Source organism: Ruditapes philippinarum, unplaced genomic scaffold (genome assembly GCF_026571515.1).
Source record: "Ruditapes philippinarum isolate M1 unplaced genomic scaffold, ASM2657151v2 ctg4933_1_1_1_1, whole genome shotgun sequence".
NCBI lineage: Eukaryota > Metazoa > Mollusca > Bivalvia > Venerida > Veneridae > Ruditapes > Ruditapes philippinarum.
In genome coordinates this window covers 101810-126894 of record NW_026855390.1, presented here as the reverse complement: position 1 = coordinate 126894, position 25085 = coordinate 101810, and the positions used below count along the sequence as shown (strand labels likewise).

At 31.9% G+C, this 25085-nt stretch overlaps 1 protein-coding gene across 1 annotated transcript in view; it reads right to left on the bottom strand.

Moving 5' to 3' along the window:
- LOC132743152 (uncharacterized) overlaps window positions 1–24591 on the bottom strand; it is a 28023-nt gene extending 3432 nt beyond the window's left edge. Inside the window, exons 1-13 of the mRNA XM_060731678.1 lie at window positions 23940–24591; window positions 21707–21780; window positions 20528–20686; window positions 19985–20108; window positions 18679–18773; window positions 16938–17022; window positions 15167–15307; window positions 11104–11184; window positions 10148–10231; window positions 3952–4005; window positions 2202–2282; window positions 1730–1798; window positions 327–416 (exon numbers count right to left, since the gene is read on the bottom strand). Coding sequence (XP_060587661.1) covers window positions 327–416; window positions 1730–1798; window positions 2202–2282; window positions 3952–4005; window positions 10148–10231; window positions 11104–11184; window positions 15167–15307; window positions 16938–17022; window positions 18679–18773; window positions 19985–20108; window positions 20528–20686; window positions 21707–21780; window positions 23940–23981 — 1179 coding nt within the window. The 5' untranslated portion in view covers window positions 23982–24591. The remainder of the gene's footprint in view (window positions 1–326; window positions 417–1729; window positions 1799–2201; window positions 2283–3951; window positions 4006–10147; window positions 10232–11103; window positions 11185–15166; window positions 15308–16937; window positions 17023–18678; window positions 18774–19984; window positions 20109–20527; window positions 20687–21706; window positions 21781–23939) is intronic.
- Between the last annotated feature and the right edge of the window lie 494 nt (window positions 24592–25085).

The following is a 25085-nucleotide window of genomic DNA, read 5'->3' as shown; positions in this document are numbered from 1 at the left end:
ATAAATTTATAAATTATGTAACAGTATAATAATTATATAAACTTTCAATGTCGGTAAAAGGTAGACCGAGTTACCAATATCAACTTAAGTTTTGATCTTCTAAAATCATACTATAATAAAAGCAGAAGCACTTTAGTATTTAATTTTCATTAAATGAAGCAAACTAATTTCATCAGACTGTCGTAGTGACTGTCAGTACTTATCTAATAGGCAAAAGCAATTTAATTTCTAATAAGGCAAATGATCAAACGATTCATAATTTGTTATGTTTACCATGGTTTATGAATGAGTTTAAAGTAAAACATATAAAAGAACAGTTTACTTACAAAAGAGTCTAGAAAATGGGTACAAATCGAGCCAATTACTGTATCATAGACATCAGCTAAAGTTTTACATCTGCCAATATCTGTACTTAACTGAAATAATCAGAATTTGATAATAATGTTTATTGACAAAAACGTGACTGGTAAAATTAGTATAAAAATAACGAAAGAAGAGATTTTTGTGAAATATTTGCAACCGATTGGTCATGTTACAATCCACCCTGTCCAATTCTGGAGACTTTTAGCCAGCTTTCATGTTGATGTCTCCATGACATTTAAGTTTTACCAGGGGTCAAACTAAACTATGTCATTATAATTTAAATGCATGATTCACCACTACTTTCACATTAGGTTACATTATGGCCTTTTCATGTTTTATTTGTTATCTTAATTGAATTCACCTGTCACAGAACATGAATTCACTAAGAATCAAACTACGGGAAAATAATTTCAATTCGGGAAAAGGATATCGTGAAACAGGAACCTACCAGAGGCTGCTACTGGCCCAATGTCTATTTCCATTAATTTCATATTTTATTAATAAATTGCAATAAAAGGTAATAATTTTGGATGTAATGTATCAAATATTGTTCACTATATTTGGATCAGTCAAAACCTAGTATTTGAATCGATGGTAATCATCAAGGTGTACCAAATGTCTATTTGGATGGGAACAATAATTATATTCAGACAGGAAACCAAATTGAATTGCCGCTTCTTGAATTTTAGTTAGTACCGATTCCCAGCATGCTCCAAAATTAATAGGACAGGGAACCAAAATGATGAGCAAGCAAATTATCCTGTACTTCTGGCCCAAGTATTAAAACCCATCACTTTTGATGATACTCACGTAACATTATGCTCTCTATGCAAGCTTGCTGATTACCACGGGTGTGTCCCTATCAACTATCACAAATGTAGGTTATAATGCCTATTTCATCTCAAATCATTGAGGGGACAAAGACTTAATACTTTTTGCAATTTTGACCTTTGACCTCATAATATATATATGTGTCATTTTCTGGGCATGGGCAAACCTACAATTTACAAATCTAAGGCTTAATCCTTCTCAAGTAATTGAGTCCACAAAAATTATACACTTAATATCACTGCAACCTTCATCTTTCAAAATCAATAGGGGTCATCCACTGACCATGACCATCATCCCAACTAAGTATGAAGATATTGAACATTAAAGTTATCAAGTTATTGAGGGGACATCAATATGGCTAATTGACAGACAGAAAGACTGACAAAAGCCATACCATAATACATAAATGATTTATAATTAAGCAATGTATAGCATTTAAAATCTTATTTCATTTAAAGAGACACAAAAGCTTTATGTTGGATGTGTAACATTTGAAAAATTATTCTTGTATGTAGACATACAAACAGTTTCTTACAGCATCAGTGACGGAGCCAATCAGTGTTTCTGGAACTGTCTTCATTCCATCTAAAAAGTCATTCAGAACCTAAAACAGAAAGTTACAAATTATGCATCAGTCAGTAGTAACCCCAAACAGCCTCCTCCACTGAGAGCCTGGAACAGAAAGTTACAAATTATCATCATTATGTATCAGTCAATTGTAGTCCCACAATACTTCTCTATCCAGGACTAAGAGGGAATTCTTTAAATGATCAAACTTCCTATACAAACCACCACAATGAACCATCCTTTGGCAAGTTGGTGAGCTACATTACAAGTGAGTGTTGATTTAATGACAAGTAAGTTTTGGAATGTAGCATATTTACATGCAGAATAATCATCCAAATCATTGAAACAAATGACAAACTATTTTTTAAGAAATAATAAAGCAAATAAAGAATTAAATTAAAACGGGTCACTTATATTTGATAATACCAATATTAACTTACCTCTAGAACAACATTTGCAGCATTGTCTCGGACATAATTTGTAAGACTTTGTAAATCATTTGACAACTCTGTTACAACTACCTGAAAATAGATTTTATACAAGAGCTTTCAGAAGGTTGATAGTAAAACAAGAACCTGCAAAATGTAGAATTTTCTAAGTTCAAAAAGGGCCATAACTCTGTTGAAATCAATGTTAGAGTTATGGGCATTGAACAGCAACCTCCTATTATACTCTTAAATAAGTATGTGAAGTTTCAAACGATTCCCTTTAGCAGTTTTAGTTATATCAACTTGTTCCAAAGTCACGATGACGTCGGGTGTGTACAGCAGCTCTCCCTATACTTCGAATAATCAAGGTTAAAATGATGCCAATGATTCATGTTTTAGTTAACTATAAAGAAAATGTAATAGCATATGAAATGTTATGTGTTTTCCCAATTGATGCCACTGCCATTTTTTCTGTAATGTCACAATGGCAAAATCTTAAATTGAGAAAACTAAATAAAAGTGTAAACAGATTATCTATTTTAAAAATTTAAACATAAAAAAGATCTTTAAAATGTGAGGAAATGTTTACAACAAATGATAAACATGTATCAAAGTAAGTCAAAATACTCCTTAGAAATTTAAAATAAAACCAATTATCAAACAGGACATAATGAATTGGTTAAAACCAAACAAAAATCTATCTTATTATAGTCAATGTAGGTAGTTGACATTTCATGGTAGAGAAAATTGAAATTTTAACAATGTAACAGTGAAAATGTGATGGCTTTCTTCAATTAAATTGCTGCCTAAGAATAAATTGACCAATAAAGATGTAAGATGATCTGTCGGAACGATTAAGTAATACATGATCAATTAATACAGGAACAGTGTCAAAAAGTAAACTTATCAATATTAAATCTATATATTCCGAGACACAAACAATTCTAATTTCTAAAAATTAAATTTTTCTCGTCTCTCCTTTGAAATCTGGACAACAGATAGTTTATAGTGAAATCGTATTTTGCAAGTAACTCATAAATATGTATGTCTCTACATGTGAACAGCAAATACCTTCTTTTTATGATAAGTTTCTCAATGTTATCTAACTTCAATACTTGCTTTTAAATGAGATTCTCTTTATTTATCATGGATTCATATTGTTCATCATACATAAATTTCACTTGTTTTTGGCACAAAAAAAAATGTAAAAGGTAAATATTTTTTTATATAAGTTATAGAATATATACTTTTCTTTATTTGACTTGACAGTTATACTTAATTTTTACTTGTGAACAATTTTGCAACAAATCACTGTCTCCCTATTTTAATCAGATGATCTATTAAAATTTTGGTGGATAACACCTTATATAGGTGGTTAAAACTATTTGAGCCGTGCAAGGACAAAACCAACATAGTGTGTTTGCGACCAGCATGGATCTAGACCAGCCTGCGCATCTGTGCAGTCTGATCAAGATCCATGCTGTTTGCTAAGTACCAACTCTATTACAAGTAGAGAAACTGATAGCGAACAGTATGGATCTTGATCAGACTGAGCGGATGCGCAGGCTGGTCTGGATCCATGTTGATCGCAAACCCATTATGTTGGTTTTGTCATGATGCGGCTCATTTTTAATTTTTATAATAACCAAGTCTGCAATTTCAAAATATTTGTTCTTGTTTTACTGTATTTGAATAGGATTTTATTTGTTTAGAATGAAGTAACTAACCAATGGCTATATAAGAATGTAGAAATGTTAATTACCTTTATTGTCTGACTTCTGCTGTCCATTCCATTCAAAATAGTAGTTAAATCATTCTGAAATATAAATAGCATTGTTATAAATCTGTACCTTATTGCATATGGTACTTAAACAGAATAAAAAGTTCCAAAAACAAAATATTATTCTGCTATTTTATTCCTGATTTAGAACAAAAAAAAATTCTGCTATATTTTAAAATAAGGTTTTAACCATTTAGCAATGATTTAGTGCTTGCACCATTCATGTTTTAAGCAATTTACCATCATATTTATTTCATACCAGCACACTGGATGCGTTCTTTCCTAAAATTCAAACAATAATCTTTGCAACAGATATATAACCATATGAGCCGCGTCACGACAAAACCAACATAGTGCGTTTGCGACCAGCATCCCAAACCAAAATTGCAAGCTAACATTGGAAGCTTATTACAAGCTTGATGCAAGCTTATGTTGCAAGCTTGCTACTGGCTAGTAATTGGAACCTTGTGGCAAGCTTGCGATCAGTTATTTAACAAAAATCTGACTGCAAACTAGTTAATATTTAAGCTTGCACAAGCTTAATCGCAAGCTTGTGCAGGTTTATCCACATGCCTGCACAGGCTAAGTTGCAAGCTTGTGCATTATAACTATAAGCTAAATGTATAAGCTTGCGCAAGCTTGCAAAAACTGTAAACCCTATTTGGAAAGGGAGCTGCTACATATACGAACAGTCTCTGAATCCTATATAACATGCAAAAAAAAAAAGGCATTAATTACCATTAATACACTTGTTACTATATATAGTAACAAAATTGCCTATGATTTCAACTGATTATGAGTGTCACGTGACCTACTGTAACCCAACGAATATTCGCGACCAATTTATATTCGCTTTATTCGCGGATGGCCACGAAGCGCGAATATTTGTTTGCGCGAATAAGTCCGCACGATTTCGCGAATAAATTGGAGAGAAATTTTTATTTTAGACGTGGTTATGCAAAGCTGATTGACCGGATATATTCGAATTTTACGGGCACCTGTTAGCAAGTAATGAATTGTTATGAATATTGCCATAAAGCAATAAAAACACAAACTAAGTAAACTACTACTATTTCATAAATATCAAAAGAACTCTATGTCAATATAACAATCAAAATAAACATCCACATTTTAATACAGTTTATGAAATACTAGTAGGCCTATTGTCAATCACGTTCCGTATAGGGTACTATACGGAGCATGTGTCAGTTTTAAGTTTATTCATATTTACACTTCTATACTAAGTATATGCATACAAAGTACTCGCACTTATTTTAAAATAAATGTTTGACAAAAGTAGGAAAACTATCGAGCATCACAAAAGGCTATTGTTTTTTGGATCCTATAAAATAATTGTTTGAGTGAATTGTTAAGATAAAGGTGGTATAAACCTATCGAGTATCACAAAAGAGTATTGGATGTAAATAATTACAAACAGTGAAATACAAGATGGTTTCATACTAGTATCGATTTTTACCCGTCAATCTTAACAGCCTCTATAGCTCAATTGGTTAGATTGCGGACTCATATAACATAATTTTCTCGGTTCGATCCCTGATTGGAGAAGGTATTTTTTTATGAAACGCTTAAATTGAATTTCTTAAAGACTTTTCTAGATAAAATGAAGACGAACGATGCGTACATGTACATATATAGAGAAAATGTTTTGCTGAATTGTGATCACAATTCACTTACCAATACAATATAAGGCTAGCGTATTGTTAACCCCATGTAAGACACCAATAATGACCTCAATTATTGAAGATTAATAGTCGGCTAACGGATTTACTGCCCCCTCGGTCTTTCCAATCCGCTAATTTTTTTTCTTGGGAAATCAAGAAAACGCGGAAATTAATATTCGCGAATATGTCCGACCTGGGCAAAACGCGAAAATTTGTATTCCCGAATATAAATTGGGTTACAGTATTATGAGTATGCGGCCCAGGGCCGAGAACAAGTTATCAGCCCGCTGAACATGTGCACGTGCACAAACTGAAACAATGACGTCATATTTTACGTCATCAAACAGTTAACTGTAAAAGTGAAAGTTACTAAGGTTTTCAGCACGAATCGCTTTATTTTTATTATGAGAGCTTAAGCGTATTTAGTACAAACACATTTTTGTTACTATTGAAATTTGAAGAAATAATACGACAAATTCATTCCGAAAAAAATGAAAATAAAACTTGCTTCTTGATTCTACTGCTTTGAACACACAAACAGTAAACATCTCTGTACTGCAGTAGAAGAGTAGAAAAAATTTCAAGGAATGAACTTCAAAGTCTATTTGTTTTGATTTTTTTTTTTTTTTAAATGCTACTATTAGATCTACCAAGTGTATTAAAAACATTAATATTAAACACATTAATACACGTCAGCGTAGGGCCGGAAGGTGATAATCGGCCCTGAATGAATAATGACCCTCGGGTCCATTATTCATTTTGCAAGCCGATTATCACCTTCCGGCCCTCTCCTGCCGTGTATTAACCTCTTATGATAAACTTATTTAATCATAAATTGTAAAAAGAAGCTGATGTTAAATTTTTTATTTGCTACACTAATGTTTTCTTCCAATTACCATGGTAAATAGTCCAGCCTTGATGGAATGACATGGAAAAAAATCCAGCCTAATTCCAGCATCCCTGAATGTTCTTAAAATGTAAAATTCTGGGACGGAATTCAGCACAGGAATGTTTGGGGTGGAATTTTTATGAGTTTAACATGATCACATATTTCTTTCACAAAATTTAATACATATCCTTTAGTCCAAATACAGAATAGAACACCCTACATTCACTATAACACAAACAGTTTTTTTCTAGCTGCAGGTTTTGGTATGTTCTTGTTTTTTTAGAATCCAACACTTTGTTTTAAGCAATTATTTTGCTCTTAGTCTGTCAGTGAGAAACTGTTTCAATCGTAAATTTGTTTTAAATGTTTCTTATTATTTAGATTACTATTTCTTTTATCGATGTCCATTTTTAGTCCTCTGCCTGTGTTTCCTAGAACTTCTTATGGTTGTGCTCACCTTTAAAGATAAAATTCATAATTAATTAAACACAGATGCGGTAATGAATTATGTTTTATTGTATATATGCAGTTATATTTCATATCTTTTAATAACATCAAATCTAATGTTTCAACAGTATTAACTATTAAATATTAACTTAGGATGCTTATGCATTTTCAAAAAATACTAAAGCAATGCAGTCAATATCTTTTTTCAATGTGCACAAATGTTTAAGAATTTCTCTGTATAAGAATTAAGTAAATTTGTGACAATATTTATTACCCAGTATGTATTTTTTCAAGAAAAGATGTGGAATAGAAAAGTATTGAGATATAAAAATATACCTTTTCAGGATTAATACTGCACATCATTATTAAACACTGCCGCTAATTCTCACAGTCAGCACTTATGTCCCAGCCTGCAAATTATGTACCGTATGTATAATATAAAATGTAATTTTAGATTGTTCCATTGAAAACACAACACATACATGTAAAATAGCAAATGATTATGATTGACCCTGTTCAGCTGTACAAAACTACTGATTGTACCATTTAGTCCTATTTAATCAAATTGATTTAATTTGTTTAATTTGCAGGAAATGACAAAGATCTACTAACATGCCATTTAAACAATATAAACAATCATTATAAAGAAATCATTGAATAATTTATATTTTACAGATTATACATGATTAGATTAAAAAGAATTATCAGAAAAACAAATGCATGAAGTTGAAAATATAAAAACAACCTTGATCTCTTGTTACAAATGTTAATAGTTTGATATATAACTTGTTTCTGCATTTATGTATCTTAAGGTTTATAAATACCTGATTCTGTTGTATATCTCCTTGTCCCAGGTGATTCTGATTGTTATCATACCAATACTTAAACACTTTAAAATCTTAAACAAAACAATTAATATCTTCAAAACTGCTAATATATCAAATACATCCTCTGTAATTTGCTCTCTTTGCTGACCCAGATATCTTAGAATTCAAATTTTACAACAGTAAAAAATACTGTAAAACTGGACAGGTCCATCATTATGTAATTTAGCAGGGTTAATCTACTCATCATTTTAACTTTCATTCTTTGAGCGTAAAAGAAAATATCAAATAGCTAATAGATATATAGATTTTAAAAATCATTACAAATTTTTGTACAAAAAGATTGCAATGTCCTTCTAGACACATTCTGCATATGAAATTTATAATGTTATCTCCCCCCAAAAATAATCACATGGAACAGCCTGATCTTGGAGTAAATTAGTCATGCACAGATGGTGGGAAAATGCTGGTCAATGAATTTTATCAAGGCTCTGATCTGTGTAGTGTAAAATCTCAGTGGATGTAGTATTTATTTTCCTAAATAAAAGCAATATATACATGTATTGATTAATTTAATATAGAATATAAATTATATGAGATTATTTCATGCACTGTTTTTGTTTTGTTTATTTATTGTTATCCAAAAACATGAATTCTTAGAATTTAAAAATGGCAAGCAATGCAATCCCATCTTGATGATTAGTGTCTGAATGATTGAATCACAGACTTTAATTAATTTATAGTAAAACATAAAGCATGTAATTAAATGGATATTATTTCATAATGTACATAACTTCATGTAGATTTATTTAAATAATAATATGTATTTAACAATCAATTCATTTACTTCTTTGCATAGACATTTTTTCTGAGATACCCTTTTCCAACTACATGAAATGTATAAAGTGTCAAATTTCAAAACATTTACAGTAACTTGCATTAAAATAAATGATGATTTTATATTTTCTTCGTAAATTAACAATACTCATAAAATAAAATCAGATTTCTTGTTGTTATTTTTACAAGTTTTTTCCAGCATACTTAGAGAAAGTTTAACACATTTCCAGCATCAAAAAAAATCTAAGTTCCACTTTCCATGCTACATGGAAGTAAAGTCCATGGTTTTCCAGTCTTTTACCACAAATGTCCAGCCAGTTTCCAGCCTATTCCAGCAATGCTGGAAATGGCTGGACAAAAAAAGTCCATATAGCATGGAAAAAATACCGCATTCTCCATGAATGTCCATGGAATTCCATGCTTTTCCATAGTTTTCCAGGGTTTACCAGCCTCTCTTCCGGGCTTACCCTGGAAAATCTACACCCGGGTAGTGAGGCGAGAAAATTAGTTTCTTAAAACTCTGTATATTACCTATAACCGATTTACAGTTAGCCCTCACCCATTCAAATCGAGTACATTATATAAATAGGTTGAGTCCATTAAATCAGCTCATTAATAACATATAAATTTAATACATAAAGTTGAGTTACAGCATTGAATGGTAAATATTTTGGTAAAATTTTAACAAAAAAGGGGGCGATTTCATTGGCAGACAATCTTCAGCGTGGTAATCTAGTTTAAACTAGTTAATTATCACTGAAACTATCATTTTTGGAACTTTTTTTTTAATGTGTACACTTTTGACAAAAAATTTCTAAGTGTTTCCATTACTTTAACAAAAAAATTCTAAGTGTAGATTTGTACAAAAATTTTCTAAGTGTCTACTAATTGCAAGCTTGTGGCATTGCAAGCTTACATCAAATGTTCGCAAGCTTGCATGAATTTTAAACAAACTTGCAATATATTTCAAAAGTCATCGCAAGCTTGTTGCAAGCATGCAGCAACCTTGTATTCAAGCTGTAAGCTTGCAGCAAGCTTGCGGCAAGCTTGTTGCAGGCATGCATTTTGGTTTGGGATGGATCCTGATCAGGCTGTTTGCTTACCAACCCTATTACAAGTAGAGAAACTGATAGCGAACAGCATGAATCCTGATCAGACTGCACAGGCTGGTCTGGATCCATGCTGGTCACAAACGCACTATGTTGGTTTTGTCGTGACGAGGCTCATATACACTTAAAGTTAATGAGATAACATGTAATAAGAATTAATATGGCTGTTTGAAAAAAAAAATCATTCAGATAAAAGATTATACATGTAAAAAATGCAACAACCCTACAATAACTCTATGTATAACAGAAAAAATACAAAAAAAAGTAAAGAAGGAAGAAAAAATAAGTTAATATATAAATTCTGCCAATTTTTACACTTTTTGCAACTCAATTCTATATCTATATTTGAATATGTTGAAGCAGATGTTTAATAAACTTTCTAAGCCTTACAACACATTGTAGCAACGGCACTTTTTGATCATCATGCATGTCTTGTAGAGCAATGCTTAATGTTTTATACTTGTCTGCATATGCCTGGAAAATATTTTAACTATCATGTATTCTTTTGTCAATAATGAACTTATAAGTAATATATAAACAAAAAATTACTTAAAATTATTTTTCAAATACGTTGTTTTAAAATTGATTATAAACTGTTAAATCTTTTTTTTTCAAAGTAATTGTTTTGAATGTTTTTTTTTGTACATTATCTAATTTGTACATGTGTATCAATAAATTTTTATTAATCAAATCAAATGTGAAAAGAGCAATGTCAAGGCCTGGATAACGAAACATTGAGCTTAATCTTTTAATGTGCAAGCATAGATAATAGGCCCTCATTTAATTATAATTCACAAATCATGTCTTTTAGACTTGAACTTTAGAAAGGTTTACAATCCTCTCACAGTATTTCTCTTAATTATATAAATACATTGTAGTAATAACTTACAGAAAAGTATAATGTATGTGCACCAACATATTGCTTCCATAAAATATCCCATTGCATTACTAATAATAATATAACAAATTTTGACAATCATTAAGGTTGAAAACACACCTTAAATCAGGAAACAGAAAAAAAATTTGTATAATCTTTAGTTTATCCCTACGTCTGCTTGTGGCGATTGAACTAAACATATGACCAGTGCAGGACATAGATCAGCCGGCACATTCATCCAATCTGATCATGGTCTACCGCTGCTTGCTATTCAGGCAATATTTATTTTGAAATTTTCCCTAAAAATCACAAATGGTTTTGCCTAGATTGAAATATGGAGAAGTCCATGTAAGATATTTAGTCGGGTAAGGGTTTAAAAAATGCAATAAAAACTCATCTTGAGCTAAAAGAACATTATTTAACATAAGAATTTTTCTAAACATAATTTGTTGTAAATTTTCAAACTTACTTTATCTGGAATGGTATCTGCAAGTGCACTCATCTCTTTAGATTTGCCCTCCAGATCTATAGCATTAAGCTCATCTTCTATCTGAAGCACGGATTTATATTACAGGGATCGGACACTCCCAGTTAACCCTATATAAATGCTTAAATATCTTGTCGTGCACCCGATAAAGGTACATCGATCGATAATTTACCGGCGCTAAGCGTAAATGCCCGTTCGCAACGGATACCTACTTTACAAAATACCATATAGCTTTTCCATTTATTATCCGATTTTGGAAATTTAAATTTTATTTTAAAGAAAAATACTTGTTTAATTCAAATATCTAATTTATTTTTTAAAGGTACAGTTTATCTGTCCGCAACGACGATTAAAAAATTAACTTGACGAAATCCGCGGTAAATTTACATTTTTTTTTATATAAAAAGCAGGTATTTGAAATTTATTATTATGGTAATAAAATAAATTCAATTTCAAAATAAAGAAGAAGCCGATGTTAGTTATTCACAGATGATCAAATATGCAATATTTAAAATTCATTGGGTTATGTAGTCAAATTTATTAACGCACAATTGTTTTACGGATAATGTATTGCGGGCTTTACAATTCGCTCAACACGTGAAGAAAATTTATTCATTTTTTTAGTACAAAATATTGCCGAGATTTTAATATTGCCATATTCATAGAATATTTAAATTTCATTCATCATTTATATCATTATTATTTTTTGTAAATCTGTTTTCAAAAGTCGGTGCAGTGAAGTAGACAATCATCGTAACAGTTTTAAAAGTACTCTCGTGTGGCTGTCTCGATTCCGGCCTTTTTAATGTCACTCGTATATTTTAATTATTCTTTTTATTTGAATGCCTGTAGAAAGATATTTCTGATATTTTTTAATGTAACGCTAGAAAAACAATAAAAATCTTTACAGTTTGAGTCAGTATTATGCGAAATAAAAGTAACTTTTGATTATTTTTTACACATCGCTTAAATTTCTTTGAAGTTTAATTACTTTTGAAGGGGGTTAATTACCAGGTAACAAGTGATAATTGAAAAACTTTATTTTCAAACTTTCATTCATTACCATCTTTAAAAACAAAAGGAATTTGAATGTTTATTTTGTATGTGCGCGGTCTTTAACTACAGTCCATGGTATGTGTGATAAGAAAATGATTCTGAAGAGGATATATATAAATACAATGTAAATCTATTTTCTTTATTAAAATTTATAAATGAAATAGAAAATATACAATTAAATTTGTATAGCCCTTTCTTTGAAATATAATGGAAATAAACATATGACAAATAAATCATTTGACGTGAATTGTAAAGGATAACTATGAGAAAAAAAAATCTGCTTCAAAACATTTTTTTTTATATAAAACAGCTGTTCTGTATGCCAATAAAAGTTTCTTCCTTGCCAATCTAATGAATTCATCTATATATGAACGCTTGTCTAGAATGATCTGAAAATATATTTAATACACTAATTAGTAGAATATTTACTATATTTATACTAATATACAGGTAATCAAATAAAAAATGTACAAATCATTTGGAAATAATTCACAGAAATAAAGACAAATTTCAAACATGAATTCCTTTAAAAGTGTTTAAGCAATCAAGAAACATTTTTTTGCAATGCACCCATTAAACCATGTAAAAAAGAATTATCTTAATCTGAATCGCGGTAATTATTTGTGCTTGAAGTAAACGGGCGTCAAAGTGTAGAGAGTATGCCTAAACAATAGGCGAATATTTTTTAAATTAGGTACTTTTTTAACTAAGCGTTGCATCGTTCTATCGGCATATTTTCATATATTAATACTTTCGCTGCACAAAATAATACTGTATCAATACATTCATATGTGTATAATTTTTCACAAAGCTGCAATAACACCATATACTCTTGTGAAAATCTGTCATATTTCGCACTCCGCGCGTTCCGCCATCTCTCATTCTGTCCACCTTTATCCTATGTGCGATTCCGCGCATGCGCGCGACGAGACTTTAAGCTAAACGAAAGTGTCCGATCCTTGTAATATAAATCCGTGATCTGAAGGTATTGTAATATTGTTCTTTATTTTTCTGTTAAATATCTCAACATAAAAATTAATTATAAAATATGACAGTTTATTTAATTTTACCCATGAAATATGGTGCTATATCAGTCAAATATATTTCATATTTTTTAAAAATAAATATGAAATATAAATATGAAAGTGGGCGGAGTCAAAACTCATATTTATTTTAAGGGACTACTTTTGCTATTTTGTTTGAAAAATCTGATAAATACAAAACAACTTTTTGTTGAATTTTGCTTTGAAAACTATCTAGAATGATAGAAAATGGTCTAACTAAGAAAATAAATCCGAACACCAATATCTTTAATTCAGTTATTAACGCTGTACAGACGTTTAAAGAGTTGTTTACGTGACGTCACAATGTAGCGCCAAATATCGCGTGCAAAACAAGACACAATAATATATTACTGCGCGCTGTACAATTGCAGTTGCGTAGCAAGCAATGGGGTTCATTACCATATTTCTTTGATAATGAAATTAAATAAAAAGGTTATTTTTTCGTTTTTCGTGAAATATGGTATATATTTTCACTCAACATGATAAAATGCCATATATTTTCACTCGCCGTCCCGGCTCGTGAAAATATGTGGCATTTTATCATGTTTCGTGAAAATATATTCCATATTTCACTCAAACGAAAAAATATCCTCTTAATATTTTATGCATATATTTTCATACATTTTTAGGTTGGTTAAAAATTTAAGGTATTTGAAAATTGACATACTTCCACAATTTGAGTTATAACTAAAAGCTAAAAAGAACAAAGATTAAAGTTAGCAGTAATACCAGTTATATTATGATTCATATACAACATGTGTTAATATTAATGAGCCCCGTCATGACAAAACCAACATAATGGGTTTGCGACCAGCATGGATCCAGACCAGCCTGCGCTTCCGCGCAGTCTGATCAGGATCCATGCTGTTCGCTTACAAACCCTATAACAAGTAGAGAAACTGATAGCGAACAGCATGGATCTTGATCAGACTGCGCGGATGTGCAGGCTGGTCTGGATCCATGCTGGTCGCAAACGCATGTTGGTTTTGTAGTGACGCGGCTCATATTATTATCACTGTAGGAAATGTGATAACAAATAACTATGGTTTTGTGATTATTCTTTGTGTTCATAAGATATATAAGTCTGCAAGCTGTTAGTAAATTATTTGTAAGAATAAAAGCCTAACGCTCATATAACAGTGTTAGTATTGCAATTTAAAAAAAAAAGTGAAATATTAAACTCTATTAATGTTTTTTAAGGTTGATTTAAAAGCATGATTTTATGACAGTTATTCATGTTTAAGTTGATAAATTACTTGTTTGCTTACAAATACAATGTATGTAAATACAGTTGAACAATTAATTACTGGTGTGATTACAATTATTTAAAGTAATCTTTATGAGACCCAATTACAACAAATACAGATTTACTTCATTTAGAATTAGAACTTTAAACAATTCAGAAATTCATTAAAAACCAATTATGTTTAAATTCAAGAGTATGTGCCTGTAATTAAAGTGACAGATTAGTTGGAGAGAGGATGCAGTTAATGATAAAAGATGAGGACAATATTCACAACTATTACCTCTTTGACATCTGGATAAGCTACAAATGACAACATAAGTTTTACAAAATGAAATAAATAATTATTGAGTTAAAAACATCGACCATAGAAGTTGCATGTTGATTTCCATTCTGTATTAATTACTGAATGCTATGTAATGCCGTTTATAGAATATAAATCTTGAGGAGTGACAAAACAAGACAAAAAGATAAATGCCTCAAAAATTTCCAAACACAAACAAGGTTTTGATGAATAATTTATACCTTTTAAATGAAAAGGTTGATTATCACTAAATTACATGCTTTTTTATGTTAATTGTAAGGTTTATTTTAAGCAGGTTTGTAACCCATATAAATGATAGAAAAGCAATTCAAAGTTAGCTATCAACATCACTTGGTCAAAGTTTGACAGAAGAATTACCTCTCTTGCAGTATCTCTATCTATGTTAGGCAGGTCTAGGCTTGATTTGAGGTCATTGAAAGAACTGACATCTACAATACTGATATCCTTTATAGTGTCATTAATCTGCATCACTACACTGTCACCTAGGTCTGGTACAAACTGACAAAACAAAGTTTTAATGGTTATTTACTGTTCAACATTTCTGAAATTAACAAGATAATGTTTGTAAAACATGTAATGTATGCCCTCCCAATGCCAGCCAATAAGTCATGTGGCCGGGTCATTGTAACTTTGACTATTAACCTAGTGACCCCAAAACAATATATAGTTCATCTACTGGTCATAACCAATCTCCATACTAAGTTGAAGTTCCTTTAAGCCCAGTTGTTTTTATTCTTTATCAGAAAAGGTTTGGTGTATGGACCAACCAACTGTGAAAAGCCATATAGCCAATCTTCTTTGAAGGAAGGCATAATAAAAGTAATGTTATACAAGTTTTATTGAAGTGCACCTATGCAGTTTGAGAGGGTGAGGCCAACAGGTTGAGTTATTGGTCAGAAACAGTTTTGGCACACAAGGTCAATGTGAACTCAACCACAAAATCAAAAGGGGTCATCTACTGCCTTATAATCATGCTCCTATACAGTTTAAGGGCCAATGGGGTGTTGAGTTACTGGTTGAAAAACTTTTTGGCATACTAGGTCAAGGTGACCTTGACCTTTTACCCCTCAACCCAAAATGGGTCATGAAGTGCCAAAGACTAATTCAAACTATTTTGACATACAGGGTCAATGTGATCTTGACCTTTGACCTCAAAATCAATAGAAGTCATGCACTAGGAAAGAACAATACACTTGTGAAGTTTGAGGCCCATGGGTTGTCAATGATTTGGTGGGAACCGTTTTAAGATAAAAGGTGAATATGACCTTGATCATTGATCGCCTGCTCCCAAAATCAAAAGAGGTCAACAACTGGCAAACACTAATGAACCTATGAAGTTCGATGGCCAAGGGCTCATGGGTTGACAAGTTATAGGTTGGATACTGTTTTTATATACAAGGTGAATGTGAACTTGTCCTTTGACCCCAAAATCAATAGGGGTCATCTACTGGCCAATACCAATGCACCTGTAAAGTGTGAGGGCAATTAAGGACCATTGGGTTGATGAGTTATTGATCAGAAATCATTTTGATATAAAAGGTCTATGTGACATTTACTTTTGACCTAGTTACCCCATAAAACCATCAGGCTTCATTTACTTGTCATGGCCAATATCCATAATCAATTTGAAGTTTCTATGCCCAGGAGTTCTTAAACAATTGATCAGAAATAGCTTGGTCTTCAGACAGAAAGACCAACCAAAATATGCAAAACAATATTCCCCCAATTCTTTGAAGGGGAGCATAAATTTTTTTATTACTAGGTGACATAGTTATTACAAACATTTTGCTGCTATAAATTAAAGAATTTCTAGACAGCTGTTTTAATGTCAAATGTCACGGAAGCAGCAAACAAATAACAACTATTAAAAACACTAATTGTCAACTGATCTCTGATGATGTTGCGTTGGTATAATGACTGAAGTAGTACAACTTGAAGCAATATTCAGAGAAATTAAATTTACATGAAGAAATATTCTGATTCTAAACTTTAATGTTTTACCATTAAAAGATATATGTTTTTTTCAATTGAAACTGTATATAGTTCTTAAAGCAACAAAACATCAACATGGCAGTGTTAAAAACTATTTAAAAGCTTCATACACTTCAAAATCAACCATCTGACTCACCTCATCAACAGAAAAGAGTGTTGATAAGTTCATAATAGTTCCTAAATTCAATCCTGAATACAATGTGCCATCATTCCGACATGTCCTTGAAAACATAATGTAGAATTTCTTAGAAATCATCAATGAGCATTTGTGATATTTAATAATTACATGACATTTCCTAAACAATTTTTTCAAACTAAAAATCCCTTCTTAAAAAATAAATGTCATAATTAATTCATGATACACATGTATACTCTTAGTTTAGTGAGGATTTAATTTAGCCATATTGGATTTTTAGTAATATTTGAGATAGGAATGCTGCCCAGCTTGGAAAAAGACCTTGTATTAAAATTCTTAGATAAGTTCAAACGAAAAGATGTTATTTATTTATATTCTTGGTAATCTAAATGTAAAGGTGAAAAAAAGCAGAAATTTTAATCAATAAAAATTGTATGAGGGTTTTCTGTACCATATTACAATTAGTAATATGCCAACCAAATAATTCAACATCGAGAAAAAATGACTAATCAAAGTCCCACACATAGATTTTCTACTGTTACATAATATACAAAAGACATTGTGATATCTATGCATAGCAATTTAAGAAATGAAAAATAGCTGTTTGAACTTTCATATGTAAAACAACAGTACCATAAATAAAAGAAACAAGAGTCGGTTGATACTCCCTGAATAGGTTTTGGACACAGGAAGGTATACCTCTTAAAGTGTCAGAGTTATGTCACAGACAAAGTTCAAAGTGTAAAATTAAAAAACAACCAAAATGTTGCGCGCGACACATTTTCTCCATATGGTGATCATTTCTGTAAAAAAGTTGTAAAATCCAACTTCAAATAACAAGGTTATTGGCTGGACATGCTTTTGCTGCAAGGTCACGCTGTGACCTTGACCTTCAAGGTAGTGACCCAAATGTTGCATGCGAAACTTAGATTATATATGGTGATCATCTCTGTGAAATATTTGTTAAACCCGACTTCAAGTTACGAAGTTATGGGCCGGACACGGTTTTGCTGCAAGGTCATGCTGTGACCTTGACCTTCATGGTAGTGACCCCAATGTTAAGTGCGACACATTGTCTCAATATGGTGATCATTTCTGTGAAATAGTTTTAAAATCTGACTTCAAATAACGAAGTTACAGACCGAACCGACTTTGCTGCAAGGTCATGATGTGACCTTGACCTTCAAGGTAGCCACCCAAATGTTGCGTGCGACATGTTGTCTCAATATGGTCATCATTTCTGTGAAATAGTTGTAAAATCCGACTTCAAATAACGAAGTTATGGGCTGCATGGATACGTTTTTGCTGCAAGGTCATGCTGTGACCTTGACCTTCAAGGTAGCGACCTAAATATTGCGCGCGACATGTCATCTCAATATGGTGATCATTTCTGTGAAATAGTTTTAAAATCTGACTTCAAAGTTATGGGCCGGACACGAATTTGGGACGTACGTACGGACGTACCAACTTTTGATATTTAAAGGGCAAATCAGCTCATAAACTACACCTGGACGTAAGTGCATAAGCTAAATTTAGCTCATAAAAACAAAAAATAGCTCTTAATTTGAATTTTATGAGTTTTTGTGTTTTATTTAACTACGGAATGAAGCTCATATTTTTAATATCAAATGTTTGCTCGGACGGACTGACGGACGGACAACCGGCTACTATATGCTCCCCCAAAATTTTCGGTGAGCATAAATATGTAATAAAAAGAGTATTTATGTGATTAGCAGCTGACTTGAATAGGTTGGTGACAGACAAATCTAAAGATGAATCATTGAAAAACTTCTCCCCAAGATTCTCTCCACCAAACAACAAGCCACTGTCTACCAGCTGTAAAAAGACGAAAAGACCTGAATAGTTTAGATATAGTGCATAAATTATAGAAATAGATTCTAAGTTATAAAACAATGTAGATTTTAAAACCCTTTGACAAGTATAGACAAAAGCCGGTTGAACCGGGTGATGCTCCCCGACTAGGATTTGGACACAGAAAAGTATATCTTTTGTAGTTTCAGAGTTATGTCCTAGACAAAGTTCAAAATGTGATAATTCCAAACTTAGGCAATGCAGAGTTACTGTTCTTTGTACTGAACTTCTACTCAATAAGATCTGTCTACCGACTTGCATGGGACACGTCGTCTCAATATGGTGATCATTTCTGTGAAATAGTTGTAAAATCAGACATCAAATAAGGAAGTTATGGGCCGAACACGATTTTGCTTCAAGGTCATGTTGTGACCTTGACCTTCAAGGTAGCGACTTAAATGTTGTGTGCGACATGTCGTCTCAATGGTGATCATTTCTGTGAAATAGTTTTGAAATCTCAGACTTCAAATAACAAAGTTATTGGCCGGACACGAATTCGGGACGTATGTACATACGGACTGATGGACAACTCAGGGACTATATGCTTCCCTGAAATTTTTCGGGGAGCATAAAAATAGTACTAATGTACAGGTTTGCCCGGCTTTTTGCAAAGGATAATCACTTTCTATTCTAGTACAATAAAGGATAATCACTTTCTATTCTAGTACAATAAAGGATAATCACTTTCTATTCTAGTACAATAAAGGATAATCACTTTCTATTCTAGTACAATAAAGGATAATCACTTTCTATTCTAGTACAATAAAGGATAATCACTTTCTATTCTAGTACAATAAAGGATAATCACTTTCTATTCTAGTACAATAAGAGACTAAAAATCAAATTAAAACTTAAAGTTGCTTTATAAAACTAATTATCTAATTGTGTAACAACCATATTGTCTCTCGGTCATTAAATCCCCATTTTTAAAATTTGTTTTTAATTTTTGAGAAAAAATTCAGTAAAAAAGTTTAAATATATAAATGCGATTTTAAATTTAAATCATTTGTGAACAAGAGGAAAATAACCTATAAACGTTAAACTAGAGGCAGACTTTGTGTGATCAGTTGATAACCTGTTTCAGGAAAAGTGCATTGTTTTCAAAATTTTGTTCCTTTAGATATGTTTAAAAAATATATTCACTATTACAATAAGTTACTATAAAGCATTCTTACCCTTTTGAGCACTGTGAGATCTTCAAGAGGAGCACATAAAATGGTGAAGTTACCCCCCAGTAACATGAGAGTAGATCCTAACAGTAGACTCAAAATAAGAGGAAAAACAGCAAGCCCAACCGATCTACAATATAATAATTTAACAACTGTAATGTTCCAATATTTTACAGTTTTGTTACTATGTTAAACTACCACCCATCATGATGATAAGATTTAACATGATCCAGTAATAATTGTACCAGCTTCTTGTTAAAAATATTCTGCCTTTTGCTTCACTTTTCTAGTGTTTTATGCATTCTTCATAATAACAAATGACATAATTGATTTTTAAAAAAAAAGAAACATTACAGTGCCTCATAAATTGTGTTCCTTGAAAGACTCCTTTGTATCTCCTGTCACAGTTGCCATTTCCATTCATGTCAATGGATTTCAAATGTTTGAGTTAATAAAAGGGAACAAATTATTCTTTCAGTATTTTTTCTTCTATTTTTTAAACATCTTTAAATATTATGAAATGATGTAGGATTATAGAAAATTGAATACGTCATCAATAAACATGCTCCACAGCTGCCAGCCTTCGTTCTGCCTGTCTCCATTATAGAAGTAGGTTTTTTTGTACATAGAATTCCCAACATCATGCCAACAAAAGCCACCATTCCAATAGTGAAAAATATACATCCCAGAACTGCAAAAACACTGCCACTAAAAATGCAATGAAAAAAAAATGAACAGTTTCCACAAAGCATTCTAGTTAGTAAATATATATAGTACCAAAGACCCTAACAGTATTCAGTTCTGATGACCTTAAAACACATCTGAGCCGCGGCACGACAAAACCAACATAATGGGTTTGCGACCAGCATGAATCCAGACCAGCCTGCGCATTTGCGCAGTCTGGTCAGGATCCATGCTGTTTGCTATCAGTTTCTCTACTTGTAATAGGGTTTGCAAGCCAACATCATGGATCCTGATCATACTGCGTGGATGCGCAGGCTGGTCTTGATCCATGCTGGTTGCAAACGCACTATGTTGGTTTTGTCGTGACGTGGCTCTTTTACTCTTTACCAGTGTGCTTTTATAGTTCTAGAAAACAAATTTGAAGTGCTCTCCAATCAATATGTTTCCCCTAGATTTCAAATTGCCTATAAGCTTGGAACAATTTTGAATATTTAAAGGTGAAACTGCTCAATTGTTATACTTTGAAATTTTGTTTTAATATTATTTGTTTCATAAATCAAAGATTTCTTTTTATTATGAAAGTGGCATTTTATTCAGTTGTGAAGGTGGAATTTTAAAATTGGGAAGTCTAAGGTCTTCTTCAAATTTTGTTGTGGCCTTTATTATAAAGACTCTATTTTAAAGTGACATAAATCACTTGTCCAAGATATCTTGTTAATGCATGAAAAAGATGCATTAACGCTATTTTTGCATAATAAAGGTACTTCAGCTTTTTTTATGTTTATGAACAACCACACTTTGTCATACTTTTCACCTGCAAGTGCAGCAGTGTCATTATAATAATGAAATTACATAGGCTGTAAGATAAAAATCAATTATGTGAATATGGTTTTGAGTTTATCTATTAATGTTTCCTTCTCAGTTAAATTTATTATATAGCTGCATACAAGAATACCTTTTAAAATTTTCAGAATCAAAATTGGAATAATGATTTAGAGTAAAGTACTAATTGGTTACAACTTGGTGGTAGGAAAAATATCTTACATTGTAGCTGTATTACTTTCAAGCAGACTAATGGTCTCATCAAATGGATCTAATGTATCACTGAAGTCCATGTCCTGAAACAATTATATGTATATACAGTCCGACCCCGGTTATTCGACAACCCTTTCGAATACCCGGCATTATCCGAAGTAGATCGGCGGTCCCGTTTTTATCTCTATATAAATCAATTTAAATACGAGCATATTATTCGAAATGCATTATCCGAATACCTCCTATTTTTCGAAGTAAAATTTCGGTCCCGATTTTGCAATTATGAAAGAATTTCACACCTATTATTGGAAGCCAGCCTAAGTATTATTCGTAGCCAGACTAATTGGCGCAGATCCACTCGCTGACCAGTCGACTTGTGAAAAATATCAACAGTCATGCGTGTATTTAGACAGTCATGATAATAACTCTAATCAACTTTAATTACCAAAAATGAAAAGCAATGCACAGTGTCCGATTTGTCACTATTAATGATATAATTTTCATACATACCGTACATGTAAATTTGTCAAAACATCCAAAACATTTTTTTCATTAATTGTAACGCTACATTGAGAGCCTTAATTTATCATAATCCAAAATACCAGAGTTTAGCTGTACATACCGTACTAGTGACAACACGGCCATTATCAAGGCTTCGCGCGAAACGAAACGATACATAATGTAGAATAAAATGCAAGTATTTATGTCTTCAAAGTCAATACAATAATTTTTACGCATCTTTTATTTAATATTTATTTTTCTCAATTGATTACAGGAAGTAAGTGTATTGTAAAAGGTAGTTTTGCTATGATTGCTCAAAGTGGAGTAGTTTTCGTCTATCACAATATTCCAATTACGATTATTCGAACCATCGATTATTCGAAGTAAATATTCAGTCCCAGGCACTTCGAATAAACGGGGTTTGACTGTACATTATAATTTTTGCTAATTCTACTGTAAGATCACTTCAGTGGTATATTGTTTATATAATGACTTCTTTTTCACTTTTAACATTTTATATAACTTAAAATTATATCTTCTCTAAAGATAACTTAATATATTGCTCAGTGAAATATATATTTGAATCTTACTCTTAAACAAACAAGCAATTATCATAGTATTGCAAGCAATCAATAAGTCCCCTACCGGTTAGAACCCCATCAACATTTTGAAGGGCCATTGGCCATTCACTTATGTTTCAATTTTTCTCTATTTTAAGTAAACTTGTTGGAAAAGTTCTTTTAAAGTGATCACAGGAAACAGTTTTTATGAACAGACAGACAGACCGACTGAAGGACACTCTAAAGTTAATATTTGAAACATCCCTGTTACCAAAATATAACATTTTAAAAGCAAAATTCTTAAAGAGGAGATAACTCTTGAATTAAAGATGCAATTTCATAAAAATTTTCAGCTCTTTTTGACTAATCACAAATATTGTTATATTTGCCATGTTTTAAGCCTATTTGTTGCCAAGGCAACTGATATTTTTTCAAAATAGGAAGAACAGATAAGACATGCATAATCTCAAGACTGCCATCTACCCATATGTCAAGTTTCATAAAAATATTTCCAGTACTTTTGAGTTATCACTGGATTCAGTTTATGTGTAAAATTTGCCATATTTGCAGTCTATGTGTTGCCATAGCAATCAGAATTTTCAACATAGGAAGAAAAGAAAAAGACGTGCATAATCTCCATACTGCCATCTATCCATATACCAAGTTTCATAAAAATATTTTCAGTACTTTTTGCTTTACCACTGGATCCAGTTTATGTGTAAAATTTGCCATATTTTCAGCCTATTTGTTGCCATATAGCAACCAGAATTTTCAACATAGGAAGAAAAGAAAAAGACGTGCATAATTCCAAGACTGCCATCTACCCATATGTCAAGTTTCATAAAAATATTTCCAGTACTTTTTGCGTTATCACTGGATCCAGTTTATGTGTAAAATTTGCCATATTTTTAGCCTATTTGTTGCCATAGCAACCAGAATTTCCAATATAGGAAGAAAAGAAAAAGACGTGCATAATCTCCATACTGCCATCTATCCATATACCAAGTTTCATAAAAATATTTTCAGTACTTTTCAAGTTATCGCGGGATCCAGTTTTGTGGATGGACGGACTGACGGACGGACAGACAGACGGATGGACAGACGGACGGAGGGTAAACCTAAAGTCAGTCCCCTCCGGTAAACCGGTAGGGGACTAACAAATTTTTTTTAAATCATCTTACAAACTTTGCAGAGTTAAGAGCAGTGTCTATCTCTGGTTTCATATCATCATGTACAGTATCTAGTGTTGCTTTAACCACTGAAAGTACATGATTAATATCTCAATTTACACAGGTATATAACTAAAGATATGAAAACCAGAAATGTATTCATAGTTTAGTAAACAGTCTTGTAACAAATGGACAGTATGACAGTGTGACAAATGGAAATGGGCAAATATATATACCTACTCCCCTTAAATAGTCTGGGCATAATTAAAAGTTATAAATTATATTGTTACATATACAAATAATTCTATAGATAAAACCTATTCTTGCCTTATACTATGGCATTTGACTGTGCAAAAATATGAACAAGATCTGTCTGTGGACAGTGTGCTCCATTTTTATCAGTGCTGAATGGTAAAATAAAAGTAACACAGAGGGGGCATAACTCTGAAAACATGCTGATCAGACTTACTTGCCCTTGATAGTCAACAATAGTTTGGCGTGAATACTTTCAACAGTTTTTGAGAAAAAGGCAAGTATTATAAGTTGAACAAGGGAAATAATTAAGCAAAAAAGGTTTTCAGGATTATCTCCTGCTACAAATGCATTTCAAATTTGAAAGTGAACAAGTACTCTAAGTTTAAAATGATATTCCAAGTTTAAAGTGATACTTTTTGGGAAACTTACTTTCAAGACATTGCCGGGACTGGGCGATAAATTTGAGCAAAGGGAGGTATTCAAAGATCCGAGTTCGAGCACAAAGTTTAACTGTATTTTCAATTGGGAATATGACCGAATATCTGCTATAAAATATGCCAAAAAAAATCGCTGAGCTTTCATAGTTTCTGAGAAAAAAAAGGACCTTAATAGATATACAAAGATAATGTGATAACTGTCATACTATCTCCCAGCATCTGACGGGCATTTTTTATAGCCCTTTGGGTACCTTTTTAAAATGTTGTATCCCCCCTGAAACAAAAAACCCAAGGGAAATCAACTAAAACCTCAAAAAAATTTTTTAAAACAAGCAAAAATTTTAAACTCCCCAAAATAAAAAGTCCCCGGGGAACAAAACCCCAAAATTGAACCACTTGTCCGCTCATAATTATGAATAGAATTTAAGAGAACTTGATGCAGGACGAGAGGAAAAATGTTGTCTGT